The 25,181-nt window shown below is 41.7% G+C and overlaps 10 protein-coding genes across 10 annotated transcripts; 3 read left to right on the top strand and 7 right to left on the bottom strand. All coding sequences in view use genetic code 12, as the record gives it.

Annotated features, from left to right (window-relative positions):
* Positions 1-61: 61 nt before the first annotated feature.
* Positions 62-1,849, top strand: DAK2 (dihydroxyacetone kinase; the record flags this gene model as incomplete). The annotated part of the gene is made up of 1 exon (XM_001383788.1): positions 62-1,849. The coding sequence occupies one exon, from the start codon at positions 62-64 to the stop codon at positions 1,847-1,849; it is 1,788 nt and encodes a 595-aa protein (XP_001383825.1).
* A 185-nt stretch (positions 1,850-2,034) lies between these two features.
* Positions 2,035-3,894, top strand: PICST_43699 (predicted protein; the record flags this gene model as incomplete). Its single annotated transcript, XM_001383787.1, has 1 exon — positions 2,035-3,894. One exon carries the CDS (start codon positions 2,035-2,037, stop codon positions 3,892-3,894), a length of 1,860 nt encoding a protein of 619 aa, XP_001383824.2.
* A 38-nt stretch (positions 3,895-3,932) lies between these two features.
* Positions 3,933-6,056, bottom strand: PICST_56776 (zinc finger transcription factor of the LYS14 family; the record flags this gene model as incomplete). The annotated part of the gene is given in 4 exon segments (XM_001383448.1): positions 3,933-4,936; positions 4,955-5,547; positions 5,578-5,810; positions 6,024-6,056. Coding segments are annotated over 4 exon segments (1,863 nt in total), but the record flags the coding sequence as incomplete, so codon positions are not given.
* Positions 6,057-9,611: 3,555 nt separating this feature from the next.
* Positions 9,612-11,489, bottom strand: CTA8 (Heat shock transcription factor; the record flags this gene model as incomplete). The annotated part of the gene is made up of 2 exons (XM_001383447.1): positions 9,612-11,137; positions 11,219-11,489. Coding segments are annotated over 2 exons (1,797 nt in total), but the record flags the coding sequence as incomplete, so codon positions are not given.
* A 392-nt stretch (positions 11,490-11,881) lies between these two features.
* Positions 11,882-14,620, bottom strand: AOX1 (Alternative oxidase, mitochondrial precursor (SHAM-sensitive terminal oxidase) (STO1)). Its single transcript, XM_001383446.1, has one exon. It carries the CDS (start codon positions 13,667-13,669, stop codon positions 12,596-12,598), a length of 1,074 nt encoding a protein of 357 aa, XP_001383483.2. The 5' UTR covers positions 13,670-14,620; the 3' UTR covers positions 11,882-12,595.
* Positions 14,621-15,999: 1,379 nt separating this feature from the next.
* Positions 16,000-18,379, bottom strand: GCY3 (Aldo/keto reductase). The gene is made up of 2 exons (XM_001383445.1): positions 18,326-18,379; positions 16,000-18,253 (listed from the first exon to the last, which is right to left on the bottom strand). Exons 1-2 carry the CDS (start codon positions 18,337-18,339, stop codon positions 17,335-17,337), a joined length of 933 nt encoding a protein of 310 aa, XP_001383482.1. The 5' UTR covers positions 18,340-18,379; the 3' UTR covers positions 16,000-17,334.
* Positions 18,380-19,109: 730 nt separating this feature from the next.
* On the top strand, positions 19,110-20,030 carry PICST_57391 (predicted protein; the record flags this gene model as incomplete). Its single annotated transcript, XM_001383786.1, has 1 exon — positions 19,110-20,030. A coding segment is annotated over one exon (921 nt), but the record flags the coding sequence as incomplete, so codon positions are not given.
* Positions 20,012-21,039, bottom strand: PICST_82428 (predicted protein). The gene has a single exon (XM_001383444.1). It carries the CDS (start codon positions 20,990-20,992, stop codon positions 20,072-20,074), a length of 921 nt encoding a protein of 306 aa, XP_001383481.1. The 5' UTR covers positions 20,993-21,039; the 3' UTR covers positions 20,012-20,071.
* A 262-nt stretch (positions 21,040-21,301) lies between these two features.
* Positions 21,302-22,774, bottom strand: ATR2 (MFS family transporter multidrug-resistance type transporter; the record flags this gene model as incomplete). Its single annotated transcript, XM_001383443.1, has 1 exon — positions 21,302-22,774. The coding sequence occupies one exon, from the start codon at positions 22,772-22,774 to the stop codon at positions 21,302-21,304; it is 1,473 nt and encodes a 490-aa protein (XP_001383480.2).
* A 477-nt stretch (positions 22,775-23,251) lies between these two features.
* Positions 23,252-25,067, bottom strand: PICST_30814 (predicted protein; the record flags this gene model as incomplete). Its single annotated transcript, XM_001383442.1, has 2 exons — positions 23,252-23,273; positions 23,578-25,067. 2 exons carry the CDS (start codon positions 25,065-25,067, stop codon positions 23,252-23,254), a joined length of 1,512 nt encoding a protein of 503 aa, XP_001383479.2.
* Between the last annotated feature and the right edge of the window lie 114 nt (positions 25,068-25,181).

The following is a 25,181-nucleotide window of genomic DNA, read 5'->3' as shown; positions in this document are numbered from 1 at the left end:
TGTCAAACTTCGATGAATTATTCACTTTTTTCTGCAATTGATCAACCAATTGACCTCTACTATGACACTAAGAAAGCACTGGAAGTATTCAGAGGACGAGGACCTTGTTCTCTCTAGCCTTAAGGGTTTGGTCCACTCGAATCCGGCAGTTCGCTTGATTCCCTCTGAAAAAGTTGTTTTCAACCCCAATTCTGATACTTCAAAGAAGATCACATTGATTAGTGGTGGAGGTGCAGGTCATGAACCATTGCACGGAGGGTATGTTGGTGATAACCTTTTAGATGCCGCTGTAAGTGGACATATCTTTGCATCACCTTCTACCAAACAGATCATGGCAGCCATCAGAACAAAGTCTCACAAGGAAAAGGGTACAATTATTGTAGTGAAAAATTATACAGGGGATATTCTTCATTTTGGCTTGGTTGCGGAGCGGGCTAAAAATGAAGGTTATAATGTTGAACTTGTAATCGTCGCTGATGATGTGGCCGTAGGCAGAGAGCAGAATAAGATGGTAGGCAGAAGGGGATTGGCTGGAACTGCTATCGTTCACAAGATTCTTGGTGCTGCTGTCCATTCCGAGAATGCTGAGCTCAAGAACATTGCCCACTTGGGAAACACCATCAACGACAATCTTGTGACCATATCAGCTTCATTGGATCGTACCTCCGTCCCTGGAAGACAAATGAACACCAGTGAGTTCACTGGTGAAGATGAAGCTGAAGTAGGACTTGGAATTCACAATGAACCAGGTGTGAAAATCAGCCCAATTCCAAATATTGATGATTTAATTGAAGACCTTTTTCATAAATTGTTATCTCCTGACGACAAGGACCGCCATTATGTAGATTTTGACTTGCATAATGATGATTACATCTTACTCATTAACAATATTGGTGGAACTTCTTCACTCGAATTGCACTTAATTGCTGAACATATTGTCATTCAACTTCCTACCAAAAATCGTCCCAAACGTATTTTAATTAGTGACTTTGTAACTTCCCTCAACTCTCCTGGTTTTTCGATCACTTTGCTTAATCTTTCAAACATTGCTAAAGCAAAAGTAGGGTTTTCAACCGATCAATTGTTGGAATTTTTAGATGCACCTACTGATGCGCCTGGATGGAAACCAAAAAGCTATACCTCAAAACAATGGGAAGCCGATTCTGTTTATTCTGAATCTCCAATGACTGAAACGTCTCATATTTCGTCATCTTTAAAGACCAATGCCGTAGTCTTTGAAAAGGCTCTAGTTAACGCAATGAATAATTTGCTTAAAAATGAACCTGATATTACGCGTTACGATACAATTGTTGGTGATGGTGATTGTGGAGAAACATTAGCAGCCGGTGCAAATGCTATTCTCTTTGAATTAAAAAAGAAAGGCAACTTCCACAAGAACCTCTCCGACCCTGTTGCAACTTTGGCAGCCATCACTGATTTGGTGGAAGACAGTATGGGTGGTACTTCTGGAGGTCTTTACTCAATCTATCTTACCAAACTCGTTGGTAGTCTTGGCGAGAAGAAGGAATTGACAACGCAGACTTTCGGAGATGCTGCCTATTCTGCCTTGTATGATGGTTTATTCAAGTATACACGAGCAAGAGTAGGAGGCAGAACTCTAGTGGATACATTGCAGCCCTTTGTGGATACCTTAAAAGGGACAGGTGATATCAAGGCTTCCTTGTCTGCAGCTAAGAAAGGCTGCGAAAACACCAGAGAGTTACATGCCAAATTTGGAAGGGCTAGCTATGTTGACGAGTCTGAATTTAAGACCGAAGAGGGTGGGGTTCCCGATCCTGGTGCTGTTGGATTGTATGCAATCATCGAGGGTTTTGTTGGAGCTCTCTAAGTAGTGTTCGCTAGTTTCTAAAATATTGTTTGCGTTTTTCGCAGTCAAATGACTTGCCAGGCAACCTTTGTGGTTGCAAAGACTATAGTGGTTATGGTACCAATGGTTGGTAAATCTAATTTATACTTTATAAATTCCACGATTATGGCTCGTATGATCATTATTGAAATTGTATGTTACTTAAAATGAATCCGGATATTGTTGATATTCCATTGGAAAATTTCTTCGAAGTGATTGTCATTGGTGGGGGCACCTGCAGCCTTGCGATCACTGCCAGGTTATGTGAAGAGTACCCTGCTTCTATTTACACAGAGGATGAACATCAGAGATTTCACTGGCTCCGCCAAAGAGGTAGTAGGGTCAACCTCATTAATAGAAATGTGTCTTCCCGAACAACATTCAAACCACCTTCAAAGGATAGATGTTACGCACCTAGAAGAAAGTTTCAGCCTCTGGATATTTTGGTACTTGACGCAGCTGGTGAAAGATTCATGAGTCAATGGGATAATCAATTTGGTTCTTGTCAAATCCCATACCTTCGTTCACCCATGTTTTTCCACCCTGATCCTGTTAATGTTGATGGTTTGGTTAGTTTTGCTCACTTGTCAAAACGTGAGAGTGCTGGTGACATTATGGAAATCAAGAATGTAGTGGGAAAGGAATACTCCAAACACCAATTAAAGAAATTGGCTAAGAAAAACACGAGAAAGAGAACTTCTCCAATTCCGTCTACAAATGCTAATCATGACAAACCAGGTATTATTGATATTAATATGAGGGATTGGAAGGACTACTATCGTCCATCTACCAAACTTTTTGAAGATTTTTGCAAGGATATTGTTGACAGATACAGTTTGCACAATAATGTGAAAAAAGACGAAGCCATAAATGTGGAAGAGAGGTTTATCAATGTATTAGGAAAGGAAGAATACGGTAAAGGTTTTGTAATCAAGTCTGCAAATGGTGAAACTTTTGGGTGCAAAATTTGCATTGTTGCAACAGGACATCGTGGAGAAGTAAACTACCCGATAAAACCATTTGAGGATCCACACTTTCCAGAGGGAAGTTGTCATACCACACATTTGTTCAACAAGGAAGTGAATTTCCTTGGTAAGGAACTCATGATCAAGCCAAGAGCTTCTAAATCAAGAAGCATTGTCATTGTTGGTGGTGGCTTGACTTCTGCTCAGTTGGCCCATGTTGCTGCAAATGTTGGAATTTCTAAAATATACTTAATGCTTAGAGGACCTGTAAAAATCAAGCATTTTGATTTCCATTTGGATTGGGTGACCAAGTATAAGAATGTTAAAAAATCTGCTTTCTATATGAAAGATACAGACCAAGAGAGATGGGAAATGATCCAAGAAGCCAGAGAAGGTGGCTCATTTAACCCAGAGTATTACAAAAAGATTTTGGACCATGTGAAGAATGGCAGAGTCGATCTCATGAAGTACACTTCTATCACTAATTCAGAATGGGATAGTGATACCAAGACTTGGAAATTGTTGATCAAATCCAAGTCAGAAACAAAAACAGCCAAAGGTGAAGATATTTATTTCGAACGAGAGCTTGAAAATATCGACTACATCTACTTTGCTACTGGAATTACCGCAAACGTTAAATCTTTAGATTTCCTTCAACCTGTTATACAAGACCATGATATTGAATGTGTTAATGGATTCCCTTGCTTGACAGATAATTTGCAGTGGAATAACGATTTATTGTTGTTCATGATCGGAAAGAATGCCTCTTTGAGAACTGGACCATCATCAGCAAATCTTGATGGGGCCAGATTGGGTGCCGAAAGAATTGGCTGGTACATTCAAGACTTGCTTTCACTGGGGAAACTAGAATGGAAAACAAGGCGTTGTAAGTTTTGCAGCAGCGAATCTCCAGTCTCGAATGTCCTGTTGGATTCAAAGTTAGATGGGGACAGTGAGTCCGAAGTCGAAACAGACACTGACGAAGAGCTTTCGTCGTTTGATACAAGGCTCAAATTAGCCAGTGGCCAGATGAACTGGTATAGTCTACTTGATAATATGTGATTACCTTTATAGTAATATACTTAATAATACACTTATAGCTAATATGATACAAGATCCACAGCCTTGTCATCTTCAGACTCTGAATCGCTTATGCCCTTTTCATGTCGACTCCATATGTTGCTAATTCTCTTTAAAGCATAACTTGCACCTCCAGAACCAACTTGAGAAGAGAATCTAAAAAATTTCATCAAAATAAATTTACCATCCTCCTCTATACAATTCATACCTGCTACCAACATGGGCCATTGAATCATCATCAAAGCACATTTGATAATCAGCCTAGGCGCCTCTGGCGCCATTGTCAAAAATGACATAAACGATATAGTTCTGTTTGCAAGAAATTGTACCTGAGGCGAATTGAATGGCTCTCCGAAACATGTGGTAAGGATTGTGATTAACGCTGCCATCACATAACATTGGTGAGTAGTGTCCATCCAACTGATAATTACAGTTGATGAATCCAAGTTTAGAACATCAACCAATGGAGAATTCTTTGAATTCTTAATATCAAACTCTTCCGGTGTAAGAATGCACTTCTTGTTGATGAACTCCACTTCTGAATACTTGTAAAACTCTGAGAACAATTTAATATAGTCAAATGAATTGTCGAACTTGAAATCCTTCCCCTGTTTTCTCTTTCTAGCCAAAACCTTGATCAATTCTCTGAATAGACCAACGCAGTCATTGTGATATCCACCCATGATATTATAGCCATTATCCAAAACTATTCCAAGCTCCTTTAACACGGAAGTTTCATACTCGTTATCTGAGGTTATCAAGGAGTCTATCTCCTCCTCAGATGCCAAAGTACCACCTAATTTAGAGCTTGTACCTGCCAAAATTTCTAATGTCACAAACCACGATTTACAGAATATTAAAACATTGGAATTTTTGAAATTATTTGCCGATGTTTTCAAAAGGATATCTTTTGCACCTTTAAGATGAGGTCTCCAATCCTGTTTTGAGTTGGAAGCATTTGCGGCAGTCAATAATAATACAGTCAACAATACGGATTCAATATTAGAGTTCAAACTCTCAGCACCTCGCTTTAAATCACCACCACTTTCCAAAGCAGGGCCAAGCAATTTTAGACATTTAGCCAAATAATTACAATAGGCCCCTTCATCTTCCAGGACATTGTTCTTTTGAAAAGAGAGCTTTGCACCCTGCGCAAGAACAGCTGCTAAGAGAAATGATTCGTTGGAAGCGCTTCTAAGGATTATATCTCTAGCCGGATTGAAGTACTTCTTCGAATCAGGATCAAACGAACTGAAAGGAAGAATTATTTGAGAAAACTCGTTGTAGAACTCTTCAAGATACAATTTCTCGTGGCTCTTTTTAACCTTGATGTAGTCAAAAGGTATATTCCTAGGAATAGCTGCGTCCTTTTGCTGTGGAGGAGATGTAGGCGTGGATTTGAATGAGTTGTCGGAGTAGTCACCTTCGTTTCTGTGCTTGGCGAACTTGTCCTCAAAGTTTAGTTCATACATTATGTTACTGACGATGTTGTTCAAATCAGATGCAAGCAAGTTCAAGTCTTCCTGATCAAAAAACAGAAACACTTCTGGATTGTGGACCGTTTCTTCATGTGCATGGAACTTTTCATTATGGTTATTTGTAGGAGTAGTACTAGCAATAGAATGCGGTGAAGTGCTAAAGGTATTCGAGAGTGATGAAGAAGACTGGTTCTTGAACGAATCCGTTGGATGTGGCGTTGACATATCATTAAGCAAATTAGCAATAGACGAAGAGGTATATTTGGGAGTAGTCAAACTTGTGATAGACTGTGACTGCAGCGACAGTCTACTAGCAAGACGGGACTGAGTTTCATTCAGGGCATCAACAGGTTGACGAGTAATCTCTGGAAGTGGAAAAACCTCATGATGGTTATTCTGTGTCAATTTCTCTTTCTCGGTCTTAGTCAGGCTATTTGCTTCATTTTGCTCGTTCTGAGTTTGTGCTTTTTCAAGATTATCTTTCTCATTTTGCTGATTATTGTGGATATATTGATTCTGTAGGTTCAAATTTTGTTGGTTTGGTTGATGATAATTCTGATGACTTAGTTGTGGAGGTCTTTGTAGAGTCAGGCCAGATAAGACGGGAACACTCGATATTTGCTGTGGAGAGACCCTACTGTGAAGATTCAATTGAGGAAGCTGGTGATGTGTAGAAAGCGACTGAAGCAATGGATGGGATAATGGGGGAGGTCTTGGGTGATGGTTGATAGGATGGTGTATGCTTTCGATAGGACGGATGTTCTGTACTGGTGAATGTTGGCTCAGTAGAGGAGGAGGTTGTTGTGGCAGATGTATGCTATGTTGGAGTGCTCTGGGACTGAGGTTTTGACTGTGAATGGGCACTTGGTGATTCGGTGGACTATGGTGAAAGTTCTGCTGATTATGATGGATTGAATTCTGACTAATCTGTTGACTATGAATGGTTTGGTTAAGACCCTGATTGATATTCTGTATGCTCTGACCGATACGATTCGGGGCATGATTTGGGACGTGATTTGGAACATGATTTGGAACATGATTTGGGTTCTGACTTGGTTGTTTTTCACCTTTTATCTCGTGGGGCTTGAATTTGATGTGTTTGATATGATGCTGCGCCGGGAGCAGAGGTGGTTGATAGGTGCCGGGTTCCCGACTTAGTGTTGACAAGTCTGAAGCGCTTGAACCCTGTTTCTTTTTCGAAACTCTCAACACCTTTTCACCAGCAGCCGGATATGAGCATTCCTTGCGGAGTCGAACGCATTGCCAACAATACGGTTTTCCTTCATCACACTTGATCTTACGACGTTTACATTCACGACAGCCGCCCTTTGAGTAGACTCGTTTCAGCTTGGGTACACGGATGCCCAAGTCTAGAATGCCCGACGACATTGGCTGGCTTTACGCTGAGGTTGTGGTGCAAGAAGCGGTGGTGCAAATGGTTGAGAAGCGGAATCAGATTTCGAGAGAAATTGCGTCTACTTAAAAGGAGCCCGTACTGTCGCCTGCTTTGGAGGGTCGGGGTTGAATTCCGGAAGTGCGCTGGGCCAGTTCCGGGAAGTTTGACAAGACAAGGGCGCTTAGGAGACGAGAATGCGTCTTCTAGATAGATGAGGCTGTGAGGGAGCTGGTATAATAGAATGGCCCAATCTGTGCTTGGGACAGGTATTGCACTTGTAAAGGTGTTTATGTATTTCTATAAATATGGCTATTTTCGTATTCAGAAGACAAGGGATAAAAGCAATCAGTGAAGTTTATCTTTGAGCTGTCTGGCTTGACTTGCGACTTGCGGTCAGTAGCACCGTCGGTAAAATTCCGGTATGTACTTCCGGCATAACCCCCGAGACTCGACCAAACCCGCTCCGTCAGAATAAAAAGCCGCCAACCAAATAGGTAAGAACAGACAATAAGCTATGAATTTCGGATTGGAATGATTTTCGATCCAGGGAATCACTCCTTATGTGTCAGAACAAGCTCATACAACTCGAGGTTGTCCGAGTGTCCAACAGCAGATCGAATACCTACTGTTTTGTAAGTCATGTTGTAACCTTCCAACCCCCCGAAATTCGCAAACGGATCACTTCTCTTCCTGTGCCTATCGGTGGGCAAGTTGCATTTGAAACGGATTAAACTCGATCAAATTTCATATTCGGGTGCGTCCGGCGTGTGCGCGCCGAAAATTGATGGGTTGATTTCTTGCGCTTCTCAGCTCGCAAATCTATCGCCTGGAACAACCCCCGAATATCACGTAAATACCAAATATCTCTATTAAACGAAAACCTACGAACATATCAATATAGCAAACATACAATTCCATGGACTGGTATTTTCCTCAGCTTGGGTAAACCGCCTTAAAGCAATTTCATCGTTTTAAACGAGGTGTGGCCAATGGTCGTGTATCTCGCTCCATCCTTTTGCCATTTGTTTTAGTGTCTGGCGTTATCTTCGCCAAAAAATATTGATAAAATTTGACATCATCCTTTCAGCCTCACAACTTCCAAAGTTAGACCTCTCCTAATGGGATTGTGCCGCAAATCACATTAAGAACAATCGACTAATCTGTCTACCAAACATCCCAACCTCCGCGAGCTAAAACAATCCTTTAGACAGGAGCCGAATTTGAAATTTGTAGAAAAGCGATGCGGAAGCTACAGCGCTTGAGTTGTTTATGTCGAGAGAAAGTTCGCTAAACTACTGACCTCGTCTTCCTCTTGCGTCTCGCAAATTATTCCTTGTTCTTTCGCAGCCCATAGCCAAAGCAATTGATATCTAGACATTTTGATCGCTAAGAAATTACTGACAATTTAATTGTCGGGTTTGCTGGGCATTCTTGAATATTACAAAAGATTAAAGTTTAAGAAAAAAAGACTCTGCAAACGAATTCCCATTCTGTTAATATATCTCTTAGGCATAACTACTAGTTCCAGCTGTTTAGGGTCTCCAAAAGTCTGTGATCGACATCAGAATAATCTAAATTCGAGATGAAGCTGCGCAATGTTACATTCACTAGCCACGAAATCATATTCAATCAGCTTTCTTTCTCTACGGTCAGTAATCATTTGTAAAGTTGAAAGACAGAATCCATTCTTTAAACTTTCCTTTAACTCCTCTCCATTGTTGGGTATGAAGTTTAATTGTTAGTTCCTCGATTGCAAATTTCTCCATCCTGTTCCCAGTAGGAGAGGTTATCCTGCAGCTACAGGCTCAAAATTTCACAGGTCTTCTATTTTGTGCATTTGATAATGGTTCGGGCGCCTCGTTGCTAACCTTATTTGGTTATCAATAGACCCCGGATTAGTTGGAACTCGGTCTTGTTTGCCAGGGTTTCAATTCCCAGCTGTTGTGTAATCTTCGATATTCTCAACCTACCAACGTGGGTGTCGTGGGTGTGGCTAGATCATTGCAATCGAAACTTGCGATCTCCAGTTCCTTTTTCGACTTAAAATAGAGTCTTTGGAGAAGCACATGAAATGTAATCCACCTAATTGAGATCATCCTGGACTAGTTACGCATTCTTTGGCCTTCAGCTGCGTGCAGGGGTTGTTAGGAGTCTAAATGAAATACCTACAGCAGAATACAAAACAAGCAGCCCCAATCGACCAGCTCAACGAAATAAACATTTAGGGGTTCGCATTTCGGACTTGCCAGGAGCCATTCAGGATTTAGAGCTCCCTGATAGAGTACACGTATAAGCTGTTCGTATTATATCAAGTATCTTTTTTGAATGCGCTCGACAGCGCAAAGATGTGAGATTAAGCACAAGAAGCGCTTTCCTTCCTAAAAGTGGCAAATGCAAACCCAAAAACGCAATTGCATTAACTGCCGATTTTGACATTATTATCACAGTATTTCTTATGAGGCTGGTATGCAACATAAGGTTATATGAAAATTTAAAGAAAATTCTATTTACTCGATATGGAATTTTCAGCGGCTGGAGCTTCCATCCATTTCTATTTTATTCGTATTTACATACCCGGTACAAATGAATTGAACTAATTATAGAGTTAAAATTTCCTTGAAAATAGTATCATATGTATTCTCATCCACTGAGGTCTATTGATTGGCTCTTCTCCTTTTATGCTGCACTTCCAGGTCTGCTCCATCGAACACCTCTTCTATAGTTCTCTTTGATGGAGTCTCCGAATTCAGACCTGGAGTAATAACCTCAGGGAGTTCTTGTGGATCCTGTTTCAGTTGATGTTGTGAGTCTGTTTGCAGTGGGTCGTTAGTGTTATTCAAAAACTCGTTAACATCAAAACTGTCTAAATCGTGCTTGATTTCGTCATTAATTTCGTTAATTGAGGCCTGTTGTTGCTGCTGCTGTGAAGCAAGTTTCTGGATCCAGTCTTGAACTTGCTGAATCAGCTGTCCCTGCTTGTAAATATTTTGCTCTAAACCATTCATTAAGTCATTGGCATTATCAGGAGTTGCCACTCGTAAAAATTGTTGGTTCGATGGAGTGCTGGGGCCAACATAAGGACTCTGTGGCATTCCACTGTTGTTCAACTCAGGGAAGTAATGTCTAGGGGAAGCAGCCGAAGGCTCCTGGTTGATAATCTGTTGATATATCCTATTCACATTGTTCGCAGCATCGCCACTTCTCTCGCCATTTCTGGGAGTGTTTCCGTAGGATCTTATAATTTCTTCGATCGAACCCGAGTCCGTAATGGAACTATCTCTATGATCCCTGTTGTTAGAACTAGATATTGAAGTTTGTCTAGGAGATTTATACGTAGAACCAGACGGACTAGGTCCATGTGCTTGATTCGTGAGCATAAGCATTGGCTTCTGTATTGGAGCGTACATTTGTTGAGCGTAGGGGTTAGGCGATGGGGGCTGGCCAGGATTGTAGGCAGTCATTTGACCATCATTGTACTCTGGACCATTATCTACTTCTAGAATCTTGCCAGTATTGTTACCATAAACAGCAGCTAAGAACTTCAAGATTCTGTCAAGAGTTTGGGCTTGCTGTTGGTGTCTTTCTCTTGTCATGTAATTCTCGTTCCATAATGTTTTGTTATCTTTTCTGACGCGACGCAAATCTTCACCAATAGCCAATTGGTTCATCTTGATGCTGTCTAATTCATTGAGGAGGATCTGGAAGTTGACGGCGTTGTTGTCGTGTTCACTCTCTTGGGAAACACTCTTGTTTCTAATAATCTTGTCCAATAAATCTTCTCTATCTCTAATGAAATTTGGATTCTCAAATTGCCACACTTCTTCCATGCCTTTATCTCCCTTTCCCAGGTTGAAAGTTCCACTGTTGATATCTTGTACTTTGTGCCATCCGTACATGTTCAATTGACGGACAAAGGAAGCGAAATTACTGTGCTTGAAGTATTTGGGTAATATGTACTTCATGAATTCTTCTCTATGGAAAACCTGAAAAGTCTTTCCATCTTCGTTCCAACGGATATATTCCTGGTTGTCTGGATCGTTTACCATAGACCATATCTTAGTAACAAAAAGAGGTCTAGTTTTGGGTCCAGCTGGTTCCTTTTTCCTTTTAGAGCTACTCACAGCACTACTGTTATTGGTTATAGTTTTCTTGTCATCGTTAGAAAGTTTACTCGATCCGTTCAATGCTAGAGGGTTTATATTGATTCCGTTGGGAAGGACCAGTTCTGAAAGTGGAGCCATAGGAGGCAAAGGGTTCAAAAAGCTGGATTTGTTGATGTAGGCGATCTGGTTGTTGGCATGCGGCACAAAATCAGGTGCTGGTGCAAGCATTGGTGTTAGTCCGGTTGGCTCTATGGGGGTAGCCCCAGTATGGAAAGTATGAAAATCGTCATAATTATCATTATTATTGCTATTATTACTGTGGTTTACACTGTTGTGATGGATATTACTAGTACTGTTGATGCTGTTGATATTGCTGATACTGCTATTATTGTTGCCTGCGTTGCTATTCTTATTCGTATTGCTTTTTTCCTCGTCCTTTATGTGATAGCTGGGATCCAAGAGCTGAGCTGTGGTTGGTGTAGCTACGAAGTTATCGCTGAACGGATCTCTACTAATCACTTTGATATCTTCGTCATGCTCTCCAGCACCCGAGTTGAGAAGTTCAACGATAGGATCGTGCTTATCCTCGAAGTTAGCCATTGTAGCTTGTGGTTGTATGTATATCAGATCGATATATCTAGTAGAAATGTATGATATCTAGAATTGTATGACTTGAATATGAGGGAGTGGATGGCCGGGAAGGTGTTCGTTCAATGTAGACCGTGTCACGAGACAATTCTATATTGGTAATAGTTGGTATAGCTGGACAGTAAGCTGCGAAATCGTGATATTTTTTTTCACACCTATTATCAGTCCTGATCTAAGCAACTTAATATATGTTAAACATAGAAACCCGTAGAATTTGCTAGAAGGTTCATCGCAAAAAGGTCAGAGAGAGCGTTTCATATCACGTGATGTGTTCTTATCTAACGGAATAAAACAGCGATAGTCTCACACTACCAGTCTACAGTTGGAGAAGGGAGCTTCTCTTTTTGCATGTGAAGACTTGAACGGGTTGACTTCAGAAGACCGACGTTTGTGTTTTGCTACCGGAAAAAAATGGTGTTTGCAATTTTTGGTATAATTTCTTTTGCTCTCGTACATTTTTTAGTCTTACGCTTCTCATATAATATTAGTCCAATTGACAAAGGTGGTCTGACTTATTTTCCATCCTCTATCTTTGCTCTAGTAACAGCGGAAATCAAGAACCCGTTGCTGCAACGTATGGAACCCCGTAAAATACGTACACAGCACTGCTACTTTGCGGAAAGCTTCGTGGCGTTTGGCTCTGTAGCAATATTATCAATGTTAATCGCACCTAAATAACTACTGGTCCAGTCCCCCATTCTTCGTGCTTTTCTCGTAGCCTTGCTTCCATTTCCTCTTTATCCTGCAAAGCCCCAGGTTCTGCTTTGTATAATATTTCTCCGTTCTCTTATCGGCCAATTCCTAACTTCATCGTATTGGTCTCGATATTGCTAAGAGATGTCTCTCAACTTGCGCGGGATTTGATATTGCTGCAACTCCGATTTTGATTCCATACAGGTCTGACTTGCAGCTACTCTCGATTAAACTGTAGCTGTTTCCAGCGGCTACTACGGTGCAATCAACTTCGTGCTAATCATGACTTCATTCTTCGTAAAAACCTAACTATGAACAACGATACAAAAATGATGTAGAAAGAAATCGGGAAACCTGAGCAATTCTTACAATTTCAATTCTTCCTTCTCCCAGCCGTGGGGTTTCGTAACCTTTAAGCCACTTTCGGGTTGCGGTTCCTTGAGATCCGGAATTGCCAACCCAAATGGATTTCTGTCCTTTCTTTGATCTAAATTGGCCAAGGTGTGGTTGACTTCTCTGTGCTTGGCTTCGTCGGCTCTGATTCTTAAAATCAAGTCCAACATGGACGAATTCTCGGTCAACTCTGGCCAGTATTGCCATGCAATGGTTGGAATCTTGATGTTCTCAAACTTGGGAAGCTTACCTGATTGTAATTCATGAACGAAATGAGTGTAGGTACTAACAGCCTCTTCTTCAAGGTAGCCAACAAACCTGTGACAATACTTAGGGTTGGCCAAGTAGAACAAGAAGAACAAGTTGCAGAATACACCTTGGCCGACGTAGATGATTGTTCTGGTGAACCAACTAGGTTTGCCAATCTTGATGAAGGTAAGTAAATGCATTCTTTCGTTGAATGCTTCATCAAGTAAGGTTTCGATCCAGGCTTTGTCTCTCTTCAACAAACGTAAAGAATGCAAGTGTCTGATGAAGGAAGCAACGGCACCTGGAACTCCAGCAATACTTTCTAAGAATATACATCTGGTCAACCATTTACCTTCTGTCATCTCGTATCTGGTACCTTTAAAACCTGAATCGATATCAGCCTGTGTCTTTGGCTTCTTGTAACCGGTGACAAAGTCGAAAGAACCTCTGACAAGTTCAATGCCTCTGAAAGCCATTTTGTCACCAAAAGTCCGAGGAGGACGATGTTCGTAACCAACTTTCAAACAATCTTCCTGCGAAAACGTAGGATGAGGAAATAAAGGATGGGTGATAAACTGATTGTCGTCATGTTTTCTTATATCAGTCTCATCGTACACCTTGGTTCTAATATCAAAAATATTAGTTTTATCTGAGGTGTTTGGCGTAGGGTTGGCTGTCTTTTCAGCAACGGTGGAGTAGAATTGGTGGTGAAGTCTTCCACTTCTGGCGGTGTAGGCAATCAGAGGTAATTGACCTAGTTGCAACTTGGCGGCTCTTGTAGTCTGCACAGAAAGCATTGTAATTTAATTGAATTGCTAGACTGGATGAGGAAGAGGAGAAAAGGGATAAAGATGGAATTGCACTGGAATCAGTTATATTTATAGGAATTACGAGAGTCTATGAGCAACAGAAAAAACATTGCAGACTTAGATATAATATTATAATATTATAATTTGAGTATTAGCTTTGCGCAATTTTACATTTATTTATATACCATTGATTCCGCGGCCATACTTCCATCTGAAGGGGCTTTTTTGGAACAGCCATTTAGTAGAGTGTAGCTTGTCGAGTGTAACAGTAACTCAGATGTCTTCATGGAAAGACCGGTAGAGAAATATGGACTGATAGTTGGATTCGTTTTCAATTCGACTTTTTGGTGAAATCGCTTACTCTACAAGCAGATGTCTCGGAGTCACTGGTACAGCCATACGGCTGGGGTGCGGGTATTAGCTAGGGAATACGGAGTTTCATTCAGAGCATGGAAGCCATATTCCGTTTCCGAGTTCTTCCTCTTTACATCAGTTGAGCGCTGGCTCGTCTGCCATTTTGACCAATGGCCGTACAGCGTAATCTAATCCATGACTCCAGTTTCCAGTTCTGTTCTCAAACCCCGTTTGGGAAAGTGTTCCAGCTAGTTTGAGCAGATTGTTTTTCCGCTCTGTGCGGAAGTTGTCGGGAGGTGCACCGGTTTTGCTTCGTGAATCAAATTTGTATTGACAGAATGGAACATATGCATGACTTCGATGGTTAATGTCCGATTGCAAAAGATTGGGCGTAGACAACGAAAGGACACAAGGATCAACGGATGATGACTTTCCGTTTCAGCCTCGCAGCGATCCAGAGCAATTTGGGATGGCAGAATATTACGTAATGATCGCCATTCGTATTAGGGGAAATGTGCGAAGTACGAAAGTACGAGGGTCAGGAACTTAAAGACGAAAAGATGAGATGCGAAGACGTAAAGACGAGCCAGAACTCCTGAGACGACCGCCTCACCACTATCTAGAGAAGTTGCTGCTTCGGGAGATGAGATGAAACGTCTATGCAAAAAATGTCCTTATCAGGAGAACAGAACCAAGGGCCGCTGAAATTAGTTGGAAGAGGTCAGCTGACTCGACACCTGATGCAATTGCTTCTGATTGTTTCAGCTGGAGGATTGCGATCGTGTCCACAACAGTCTAGACCAGGAATGCTCTTTATTGTACGCGACGTACCACAAATACAACAACAATATGAGATAAACAATGGGCGCAAGAAACACGACTTGGAGACGGTCCGGATCAAATTCTCATCCCATAAAAATTGGAAAAACGCAGATGTTGAAAAACCACTTTAACCGTTTCGTTTCAGGTCCGACATCAGGGGCTCTTCTTTAGTCTAGAAGCTAATGCTGATGCTAATGCTAATGCTGATGTAGATTAGAAGATGGTAGACTATAGCCCGATACAGTAGCTGTGTCTAGCAGCCTCTGGATTGGCCCAGAACGGCTCAGTATGGGACTGTGTGCCATCCGTTTTGAATTGCACCTCGTTTCTGGTTCCTCGAGGGACTCAGCTCACCTCCTTCGTTGCAAATGCTACCGCGTCGGTGGCCCCACGGGAGTTACGGGGCATTAGGCGTATTAAGCCCTGTTAGTTGATTTAATAATCTATATAGAATTATTGTTGTGGTGGATATTGTAGTGTAGAATCACCTGGTATGGCAAGCCCAGTAGATTGTAGAACAGAGAGTTAGCGTTTCGGTACGGCCGTATATCTGCAGCTCTCTACCTTCTCATTGTGCGCTTGGGTTGGCAAAGCTCCAACGTGAAAAACTGTCCTGATCTGGCCAGACACTTAGCTATTGTTGGAGCTGTAGTGTTTCACCCTGTTCTTGATGCTAAGGCAGGAATTTCCTCTCTGGGCTGTTGGGAGGTCTTAAGTCCAATAAACGCACAGCTGCCGCTGCCACCAGTGGAGATTTGCTTATAATCTCCAATAGACGCTGCGCGAAGAGCAGTACTTTGTTCGTTTTGTTGGCTCCTTCTTAATGCTTGGTCTTTGTGCTTTTTTTCAGTTCACCTCTGGTGCTCATACATTGTAATTGGTTCAAAAGTAGAATCAGGTCTGCCATCAGATCATCACTTCGATACGCCATCCATACCTAGACAAAGCTACAAGCACTGCTACAAGCATCTTTTCCAGTTCTTTTTTAGTTTTTTTTTCTCAAACATACTATCGTTACTCACCTCGTTGTGGTTTAGTGGCTGATCGCTAAGGGTCCCGCATAGAAAATTTATTTCATTCTCAAATCTGATCAAGTTTTTTTTCTTTGTTGTGTTTACTTCTTCTCCATCTTTCTGCCATATCACACCGTTACGCTGACTGGTGTATACCATAAGCATCAAAACTTAATCAGCACATCACTGACAACAACCTGAAAAACAAAAAAGTCGAAGAACGGGCCGAAATATCAAAATCATTCAATTTTCTTGTCGATATATCCCGCGATCTCAATTTTTCCTTAACACCAACCATTTTCAACACCTATTCCACGTCAGAAGATCAACGTAGCCCCTCACAAAATGCCTATGTCCTTGTCCAACTTCACTAGCGACCCGTTTGCGATCACAACCATCTCGTACGGGGTCATATCGTGGATTGTAGCTCTTGCTGGTGCTGCTGCCTCTAACCAATCTAAGTTCCCCCGTTTCTCGTGGTGGGGGATAGTGTACCAGATCCTCATCATCGTGGTGGTGTTCTTCTTGTACTTGAACAACAACATCGAACTATACAAGTTTACCTTGGTCGGTTTGGTTTCAGTTGCCTTTGTATACACCACCAATACCATCAATCAGGTCATCTACAACTCCAATAGCTCCGGGAACTTGGCCTGTGCTGCCGGCTGCATCTTGTTGTCGATCCTCAACTTGATTTGGATCTTATATTTTGGAGGCCATCCAGAATCGCCCACCAACCAGTTCATCGACTCGTTTTCCCTCAAATCTCACAACCATAACCACGGCCATATCTCTTCGTCTCGTGGTGCCAACAGATTAGAGGAAACTGAGGAAGAAGATGAAGAATACAGAAAGTACGTCAACCCTGTCATGCCTCGTTCTCAAACCAATGCCCAGTTCGAAGGAAACAACGTAAGACAGTCCCAGTTGACTACCAACAAGTACATGTCGTCGTCTCAACTCAACGGCTTGGAAAACTTCTCCAGCTCAGATGTTAGACAGTCAAGACAATCAAGAGACTTGACCAACAATAACAACAATGTCACAGCCAGTAATCCAGTGAAGAACGGCGTGTTTAGTGATCAAGCTTCGAATCACGTAGGAATAACTTTTAGATATAAAGCCAAGGCCTTGTACAGCTACGATGCCAATCCAGACGACATAAACGAAATCTCCTTTATCAAGGATGAGGTCTTGGAGGTCGATGACATAGACGGCAAGTGGTGGCAGGCCAGAAGATCCAACGGGCAGGTCGGGATCTGTCCATCCAACTACGTGAAATTGTTGGATCAGTAGATAGCTACTATCTCTCGTATTTTCTTGCAAATTGTTCACCTCCTGTATCTTTAGCTTCAAGCTCCGTGCTTACGTTCTTTCTATTTATTTCTATTCAGACTATTATAAATGTATATCCGTTTCTTAACCATTTTACTTGTGGTTCTACTACTTTAACTTGTATCTGGTCTACAACTTGGAATCCGCGTCAAAGACAACGACAGGATCCCAGTTAGGATTGATGAATCTGTGAACTCCTTTGACCTTGTGGATGTTGTCAATTGTCTGGCCGTCTTCGTCGCTCAAGTTGATGACTTCGAAGTTACTTTGGACCCTTGACTCAGTAACAGACTTGGGCAAAACTACAGTTCCTCTCCATAGAGCCCACGAGATCAAGATGGTTGCTGGAGAGACTCCATTCTTTTCGGCAATCTTGACTACGGTTTCGTCCTTGAAAAGAGGTGAGTTGGTAGATCCCAATGGAGAGTACGCTTCCAACACAATACCATGCTTCTTGGTGTATTCCAACAACTGTTGCTGGGGCAAGTATGGGTGCAATTCGACCTGGTTGACGACTGGAACAATCTTGGTGGTTGGAGCATTCAAGAGCTTTTCCAAGTTGGTCACAGAAAAGTTCGAGACTCCAATTGACTTGGTCTTTCCCAATGCAACCAATGGTTGAAGTAATTCGTAAGTCTTTACAAAATTCCAGTCGGTGACAATGTCACGTTTACCGTTGGGCAAAGTAGGGAACTTGGGATCGTTACCATTAGGATTCAAGAAAACTGGCCAATGGATCAAGTACAAATCCACATAGTCCAATCCCAAGTTGGACAAAGATTCGTCAAGAGCAGCCTCAGGGTTGTCATGTTTGGTACACCACAACTTTGTGGTGATGTATAATTCTTCACGTGGAATACCGGAGTCTTTGATGGCTCTACCGATGACACTTTCATTGCCGTAGGCTGCAGCAGTATCAATATGTCTGTAACCATATCTCAATGCTGTTAAGACTGCATTGTACACTTCGTCATTGGTAGACTGCCATGTTCCAAGACCTACGCCTGGGATGGAGGTTTCGTCGTTAAGTTGAAAAACTTTGGTGGCTCTAAATGAGAAATTAGTACATGAATCAAGTGAAAAATTCCGAGGAGCAACTACTATAATCTACGGTACTTACTTTGTAGCAGGCATTGTTAGATAAGAGTAGAATAAGATAGGTGGTTCCACTTGTAGGGGTGCCAATTGATGTAAAAATCGTGAAAAAAGGGTATGCCCATAAAATACCCGGTGGGTTCTCGGAAGAACTTCGTTTTGCATTATGCAAGTTGACAGAATGTTCCCCCAAACTCTCTCCACTGACATCAAAACGTTTTTTGTGCGAATATTTGTGGGGGATCCACAATATTGGTTTCGTAGCCCACGGCTGGTAGCGTAGAAGCAAGCATTTCCAACTAAAGGAAACCAACAAATTAAGTTCCCGTAGAATGATATCGACGTTTGCTTAATACTCTCTAAAACAGATACGTATCTCCTCGTAATCTTCTTCAGTATAATTTTTCATGGAATTTACAGATATATTGCAAAATTACTCAAATACAAACACACATTGATATATTTGTACCAAAGACACAATGAATATATAACAATTTAGAGAAACAGAATCACATAATTATCCTATTTCTTCCTTTTAGGGTTTAATGGTTACATATTATACTCTCTCATATTGCAGTTGATGATTGCAAAATCTGACTTTTTTGGTTCCAGAGGTACATTGAAAAATGCGAATTCTCATATCTTAGTAGACCTCTGTTTCTTCACTGTCATTCACTTCATTGCTTTCCACCATGGCATGCTGTTTGAGTTACTCCATGTTTGGAACCAAAACGATTTTATCGCTGAGAGCTATCCCTCGAGTCTTTTTAAATCGTGCTTCATTTTCATCTGCTTCGGTTGTACGTAGCACATCCTATGCCCATGTTGACCCTCAATATCTTGGAGACTCTTTGGCTATAGACGGAACTATAGAGACGGTGGATTTGAAATTCGATAAACACTCTCCACCACACGAACCAGCCATTTTCAAATCGCCTTTGATATTCTTGCATGGGTTATTTGGTTCTAGATCAAATAATAGGACTGTTGCTAAACAGCTAGCTGTGACTTTAGACAGGGACGTCTACTGTCTTGACTTGCGTAACTTTGGTGAATCGCCTCATATCAGCAGATTGGATTACCCTTCATTAGCTGCTGATGTAGAAAAGTTCATTGTAGATCAGAAATTTCCCGATTTTGCCAAACCCATCTTGGTGGGCCATTCTCTTGGAGCCAAAACTTCTATGGCTGTAGCACTTCGTCGTCCAGATTTGCCCAGGATGATTGTAGCAGTAGACAATTCACCCGTGATGGTTTCTGGTAACGACTCTACTGGATCGTTTGGCAAATACGTCAACCAACTTCGACTTGGTTTGGAAAAATACAAGTACACAGACATTAAGGATCTTGACAAGCTCTTGGCCCAAGTCGAATCTAACCAGACCGTGCGTCAATTTTTGCTTACCAATGTTAAAAGAGGAAGAAAGGAAGATGTAATCACCTCTAAGGTGCCTCTTGATGTTATCGGTAAAGCTATTACTGCCGGAAACATTGCCAGCTGGCCCTATGATCTGAATATTGTCAGGTGGACTGGAGGACCAGCATTGTTTGTCAGAGGTACCAACTCACCATATGTTCCGGACGAAGTGATTCCTGACATCGGAAAGTATTTCCCAGACTTCGAGGTTAGAGACGTGGAAGCTGGCCATTGGTTGATCAGTGAGAATCCAAAGGCATTCATGGAGGTGTTGGTTGAATTCATAGAGAGAAAGGAAGACGAAGAGATTTAATCATGTACATATATATATAGATATACACAATTATAGACATTCTATAAATCGCTGACCTTGGCATTTCCTTTGCCTACGAAGTCTTCGTAGATATCAAATCTTCTTTGATAATGAACTGGAATGCCTTCTCTGGCTTTGGGAATAAGTTCCTTATCTAATTCAGCAAAAACGATTTCTTCACCTTCACCAGCTTCAGCAATGACTTTTCCATAAGGGTCCACCACCAAGGAATGCCCGTAAGCTTGGTAGCCTCCGCCCTCTACGTCTCTAGCAGGACTACATAACACGGTATATAACTCGTTGTCCACAGCTCTGGATCTTGCAAGCAAATGCCAGTGTAAAGGGCCCGTGGTAGTGTTGAAAGCTCCTGGGTAAAACATGGCAAACGAGTTGTGAGGACTACGAGATGCAATTTGAGCCAATTCAGGGAACCGGATATCGTAGCAGATACCCAAACCTACGTTACCGAAATCTCCCAACTTGAAGACAGTAGCCTTGTCTCCTCCCGTCAAGGTCACAGACTCTTGAAAGGTGATTCCTCCAGGGATGTCAATGTCAAATAAATGGGCCTTACGATGCTTGGCAATGATGTCTCCACTTGGTGCAAAAGTTAACGAAGTGTTAAAGATCTTGTTGCCTGCTTCGGGGTCCAATTCCGGAATGGACCCTCCAATGATGTACACCTTATGTTTCTTAGCCAACTCAGACAATACGGAAGTAGTCTCCCCAGAAGGGATCAACTCAGCGTAGTTTCTGAACTGGTCCACGGCATATGGCGAGTTGAAACATTCTGGCAACATCACCAAGTCCAAGGAACCAATGGTAGAAGTAGCAATGGCTTCATCTATGAATTTCGTTACTTTGGCCAAGTTAGCACTCTTATCAGCTCCAGCTTTCAACTGGATAAGTGCGACTTTCAACGACTTGGATAACGGCGATTTTAATACAGGAGAAACGGCCATAGCGTGCTTGGTCTATTATGCTTGTTAGTAACGAGCTACGAGCACTTTCTAAACTGAATTGTAAAAAGAAGAGTGTCGTAGATGTCTGAGCAATTGTAATTTTAGAGAAGAGAATATATGTACGGTACGATTTAGTCCTTACTAATTGGAAGCCACAGTGCGACCTCCCGATTCGGAATACTTTTCACAACCATTTCTTCTGAGCAAGTGTTCAATAATGACAGTTTGGTATTAGTTTATCAGTCTATAATAATTAAATAAATATGCAATGTGATGAGTTTGTAATGCGTAGTTTGTAAGTATTGCACATCAGCCAAGCAGGTTCTTTCCTACACTCTCTTGGTTTGCTTCCTTTCTTCTTTGTACAAGTTGAATGTACACGAAAGAGCAAGCTATCAAGACTCCAAGTCCGGCCAAACCATAACCCATTTGGAAGGCACGCCGCATGCCGTAGACTGTAGTATCTAGCGAAGGTTCCATATTCTTGGTAACGTAATATTCAACCGTTCCAGCTATGCCCAAACCAATTGAAATGGAATAGTTCACAAATGTTGAAACTAAAGAACCTGCCATACCCTGTTGTGCGGCTGGCAAGGCTCCACTGAGAATGATACATGCAGCTGGGAAGGACATGTCCATACCGAATGGCTCGATAATTAGACTCACGAACTTCTGAGACCAGTAGATCTGACCAACAGGTCTGGTGCCCATCAATACAATACCTGTGAAAAAGGCAAGCATTGCTATAAGCAATATGAAAGAAGAAGGTATTCTATGTACCAAGTATCCAGTCGAAAGAGCAGCAATGAAGCCTGGAAAGATAACAACTAAACTCTTAGTAACGGAAAGAATGGGCGTGTCACCATCAACAAGCATTGACCATCTGAAGTAATAGAACAACCAGATTCCAAACGTAGACCAACCAGCTGCAATACAACATAAAACAGCTCCAGTTTCGCCCTTCAATACTTCCTGTGAAATTAATGGATCTTTGACTTTCTTTTCAATAAAGAGGAATCCAATGATACAGAAGATACCAACAATTAACATCAGATACACATATGGCTTGTCCCAACCAACTACAGGACCTTGATTCCAGGCAAAGTTAATTAACACCATACCTGCAACTCCAGCAGTAGAACCATAAAAGTCAAAAGAAACACTCGACCTGGTCCCGATCTTATTTGGAATAACGAAGTAAGCACATATGGCAACAAAGAAACTGACAATTCCACAAACCCAGAAAGTCCAGGGCCACCACGAGAACTGGGCAAAGATGGCACTGAAGAAGGCACCTAAAGTGAAACCACTTGGAGCTACAGCACCGAATAAACACATACAGATTGATTTTCTGAAGGTGTTGGGGTAAAAGCTACTGATCAAAGCTTGGGAGTTGGGCATCATGATAGCTGGGCCAATTCCTTGCAAAGCTCTCATGACGTTGAACAATACGCTTGACGAGCCAAATCCGGCAAACCCGGTAGCCAACGAAAATACAGCGAACCAAATGTAGCCTACGATGTACAACAACTTGTATCCATACATGTCGCCGAGCCTGCCAGATATAAGAATAAATGTCCCCACGGTCAATGAAAAGGAAGCAGAAAACCACGAAATTTCACCTGGGCTACCACTAACTCCAAATGTGGGTGCAATGTAATCAGCGGAAATCATGGTTTGTGACACGGCAGCTTGGGTAAGTAATTGGGACAAACACATAAGAACCATGAACCCGATTTCCCTCGACAACGAGATATCCTGGTAATTCGGTTCGGCCAACATAGTCCTATCATGATTGATTCTGATTTCGGTTTCGGTTTCAGTTTCAGGAACATTGACAGTGTTTCTAAGAACACCTTTTCCGTTTTCTTCTTCACCTATTTCTACATTTTGCAACACTTCCTTGGACATGCGGCTGGCCACAAGATCTACTGATTCAGCACTCAAAGTAGACACAGTATCTGACGATTGCATTTGTTGTAGATACATACACCGACAAGAAACGAAATAAAGTCCTTGAAGTGCGGGCAGAAAGGTTAATATATATTACATGCCGCTATAGATGAGAAGGCTGGGTCATCTTTCAGGTGCCGAATAAATGGATCAGAACCCCGTAAGTATTTTTCCACCGATAGTTCCAAGTTGCTCTTTTTGTACTAAAATTTGGAAAGAGTAGCGATCCGAATCCGTCTTCTTCCGGCCCGGAGCGCAAATATACAAATTTGGCTTCCTTTAGTTTCTCTGAATGCGAGTTCGTACTTACGACAGTGATGAAAGGAAGCTACATTCGACACCATTTCAGGTTGCTTTTATGTGCATCACTACTTTCCGATGCCGTTTAATGGAGTGAGAATAATGTGATGGCAAAATCATTTAGGTAGATCTTGTTTGGTACCCTGGGAAGAGTTCTGAAATTCCACTGAATCTTTTCCTGTTCACTATTCTACATTAACTGCTGTGGAACTACATTCATTATAATTAAAAAGCGATGCAAAAGTCAATTGTAAGGGAGCGATTAATTTATGACATTATATATGAGTAGGTCTCTTTATTGTAACTATACTATCACCAGCCCTTCTTTGAACTTGGTGGTTTCCTTCAACCATTGCAAGTGAGGAATGAAAACATCCTTACATCTGTTGATGTTGTGCTCTTCGTCATCGTCTACATAAGCTAGGTAGTCACCCATGTATTCTTCCATCATATCAATATCTTCTCCATCCACGGCCTTCGATGTTTGAGAATCGTAGTAGTTGGGACAAATAGCCTGAGTGAAGAATTGTAACACGCGCAAATCAAAATCGTAGCCAACGTTCTCATAGATCGACTCGTACATTCTAATATGGTCGCCACTTTCACGATAGACCAAGTCATGGTTATCCACAAGCCAGTTAGGATAGTACTTAGGATACGACAAATGCATGAAGACGATATCAATGTCATCTTTCGACGTATCCTGTGATTGAATGGGATCATAGTGCGCCAAAGCCTTCGAAGTGAATTTGTTATCATTTTGTGAAACATAGCCAGTCCATTTGAATTGTTTCAATGTTTGGAAATATGTCTGCTGCATGGCAGTGGCTGCCGCAATAAACGTCTCTTTATCACCTTCTCCTGCAGAACCCTGTGTCAACAAGGGATAGTAGTAGAATGGTCCATAAACATTGTAGTATAAGGCCAAGAGTAATGTCTTGAGATGGGACGTTCTATTAATCAAAAGCATGCCTGTTTCCGAAGTTGGATCCGGAAGTGCTCCCTCGAAATCGTGGAACCATGAGTCTTTGAAACTAAATTCAGACAATGGCTTTAATGGCTTTCCTTCCTTTTCGGCTTGTTTCTTATCGTAGGTGGAGTATCTGAGCTTGTTCTCCTTGACTTTGATTCCGGCTATTTCGTAGAAGACAGGATTAGTCGTTCTTGCCCAAGCATCGGGCCACAAGATCAACCCCTTCTCGTTGAACAACTCCGAGTCGAATAAATAATCCATGTTTCTAGTAGGGAAGTTGTCAGAGTCAATATACATTACCCTTTCGAAGGAGGAGCTCATAAGAGCCAACATCTTGTACTGGTAACCTCCAAGATTGAAAGATTTCTTGAGGTTACCAGCCAACTTCGTATCGAATACGTTACATCTGGCATTATACTTAGGCAAAATCGTCTCACAGAAAGCCTTTTCGTATTCTAACTTACTTGGAATGAACAACTCGATTGGTTTCTTAGCTCCAGTAGCTCGGATTTGTCTGATTACAAGATACGACAAGAAACTGTACTTTCCACCTCCTACCAATACATAGCCAGAACTGCCGTGGTAGTCGTCCCACTCGGTGTCTGTTTTCAAAATGTTGCCAAATGTGTCCAAGCCGTATACCTCTATCAATTTCTTCATCTGTACGTCGACATAGTTCTTGTGCGAATTCAGCAATCTGTCTTTCATGTCGTTTGAGACGTCCAACACATTTTCCAAGTACTCTTTGGAGAATAAGAACGAATCGTGGTTGGAAAACAACTCCTTGGCCTTTCCGCCTTCTTTGTATTTGTCTTTCAACGAGTGTCCGCCAGGGGCATAACTCTCCATGTTGTTGAAGAATACTGTGTAGTCTCTGATGGATCTGATGATGGAGTCTGCAGAAAGCTTTCCACTGGCTACGACTTCTTCTGGATCAAACCCGTGGATCTTGGGTTTCTTCCG

Source organism: Scheffersomyces stipitis, chromosome 3 (genome assembly GCF_000209165.1).
Source record: "Scheffersomyces stipitis CBS 6054 chromosome 3, complete sequence".
Lineage (NCBI taxonomy): Eukaryota > Fungi > Ascomycota > Pichiomycetes > Serinales > Debaryomycetaceae > Scheffersomyces > Scheffersomyces stipitis.
Note: the sequence above shows the minus strand (reverse complement) of the source record. Positions and strands in the feature narration are given on the sequence as shown.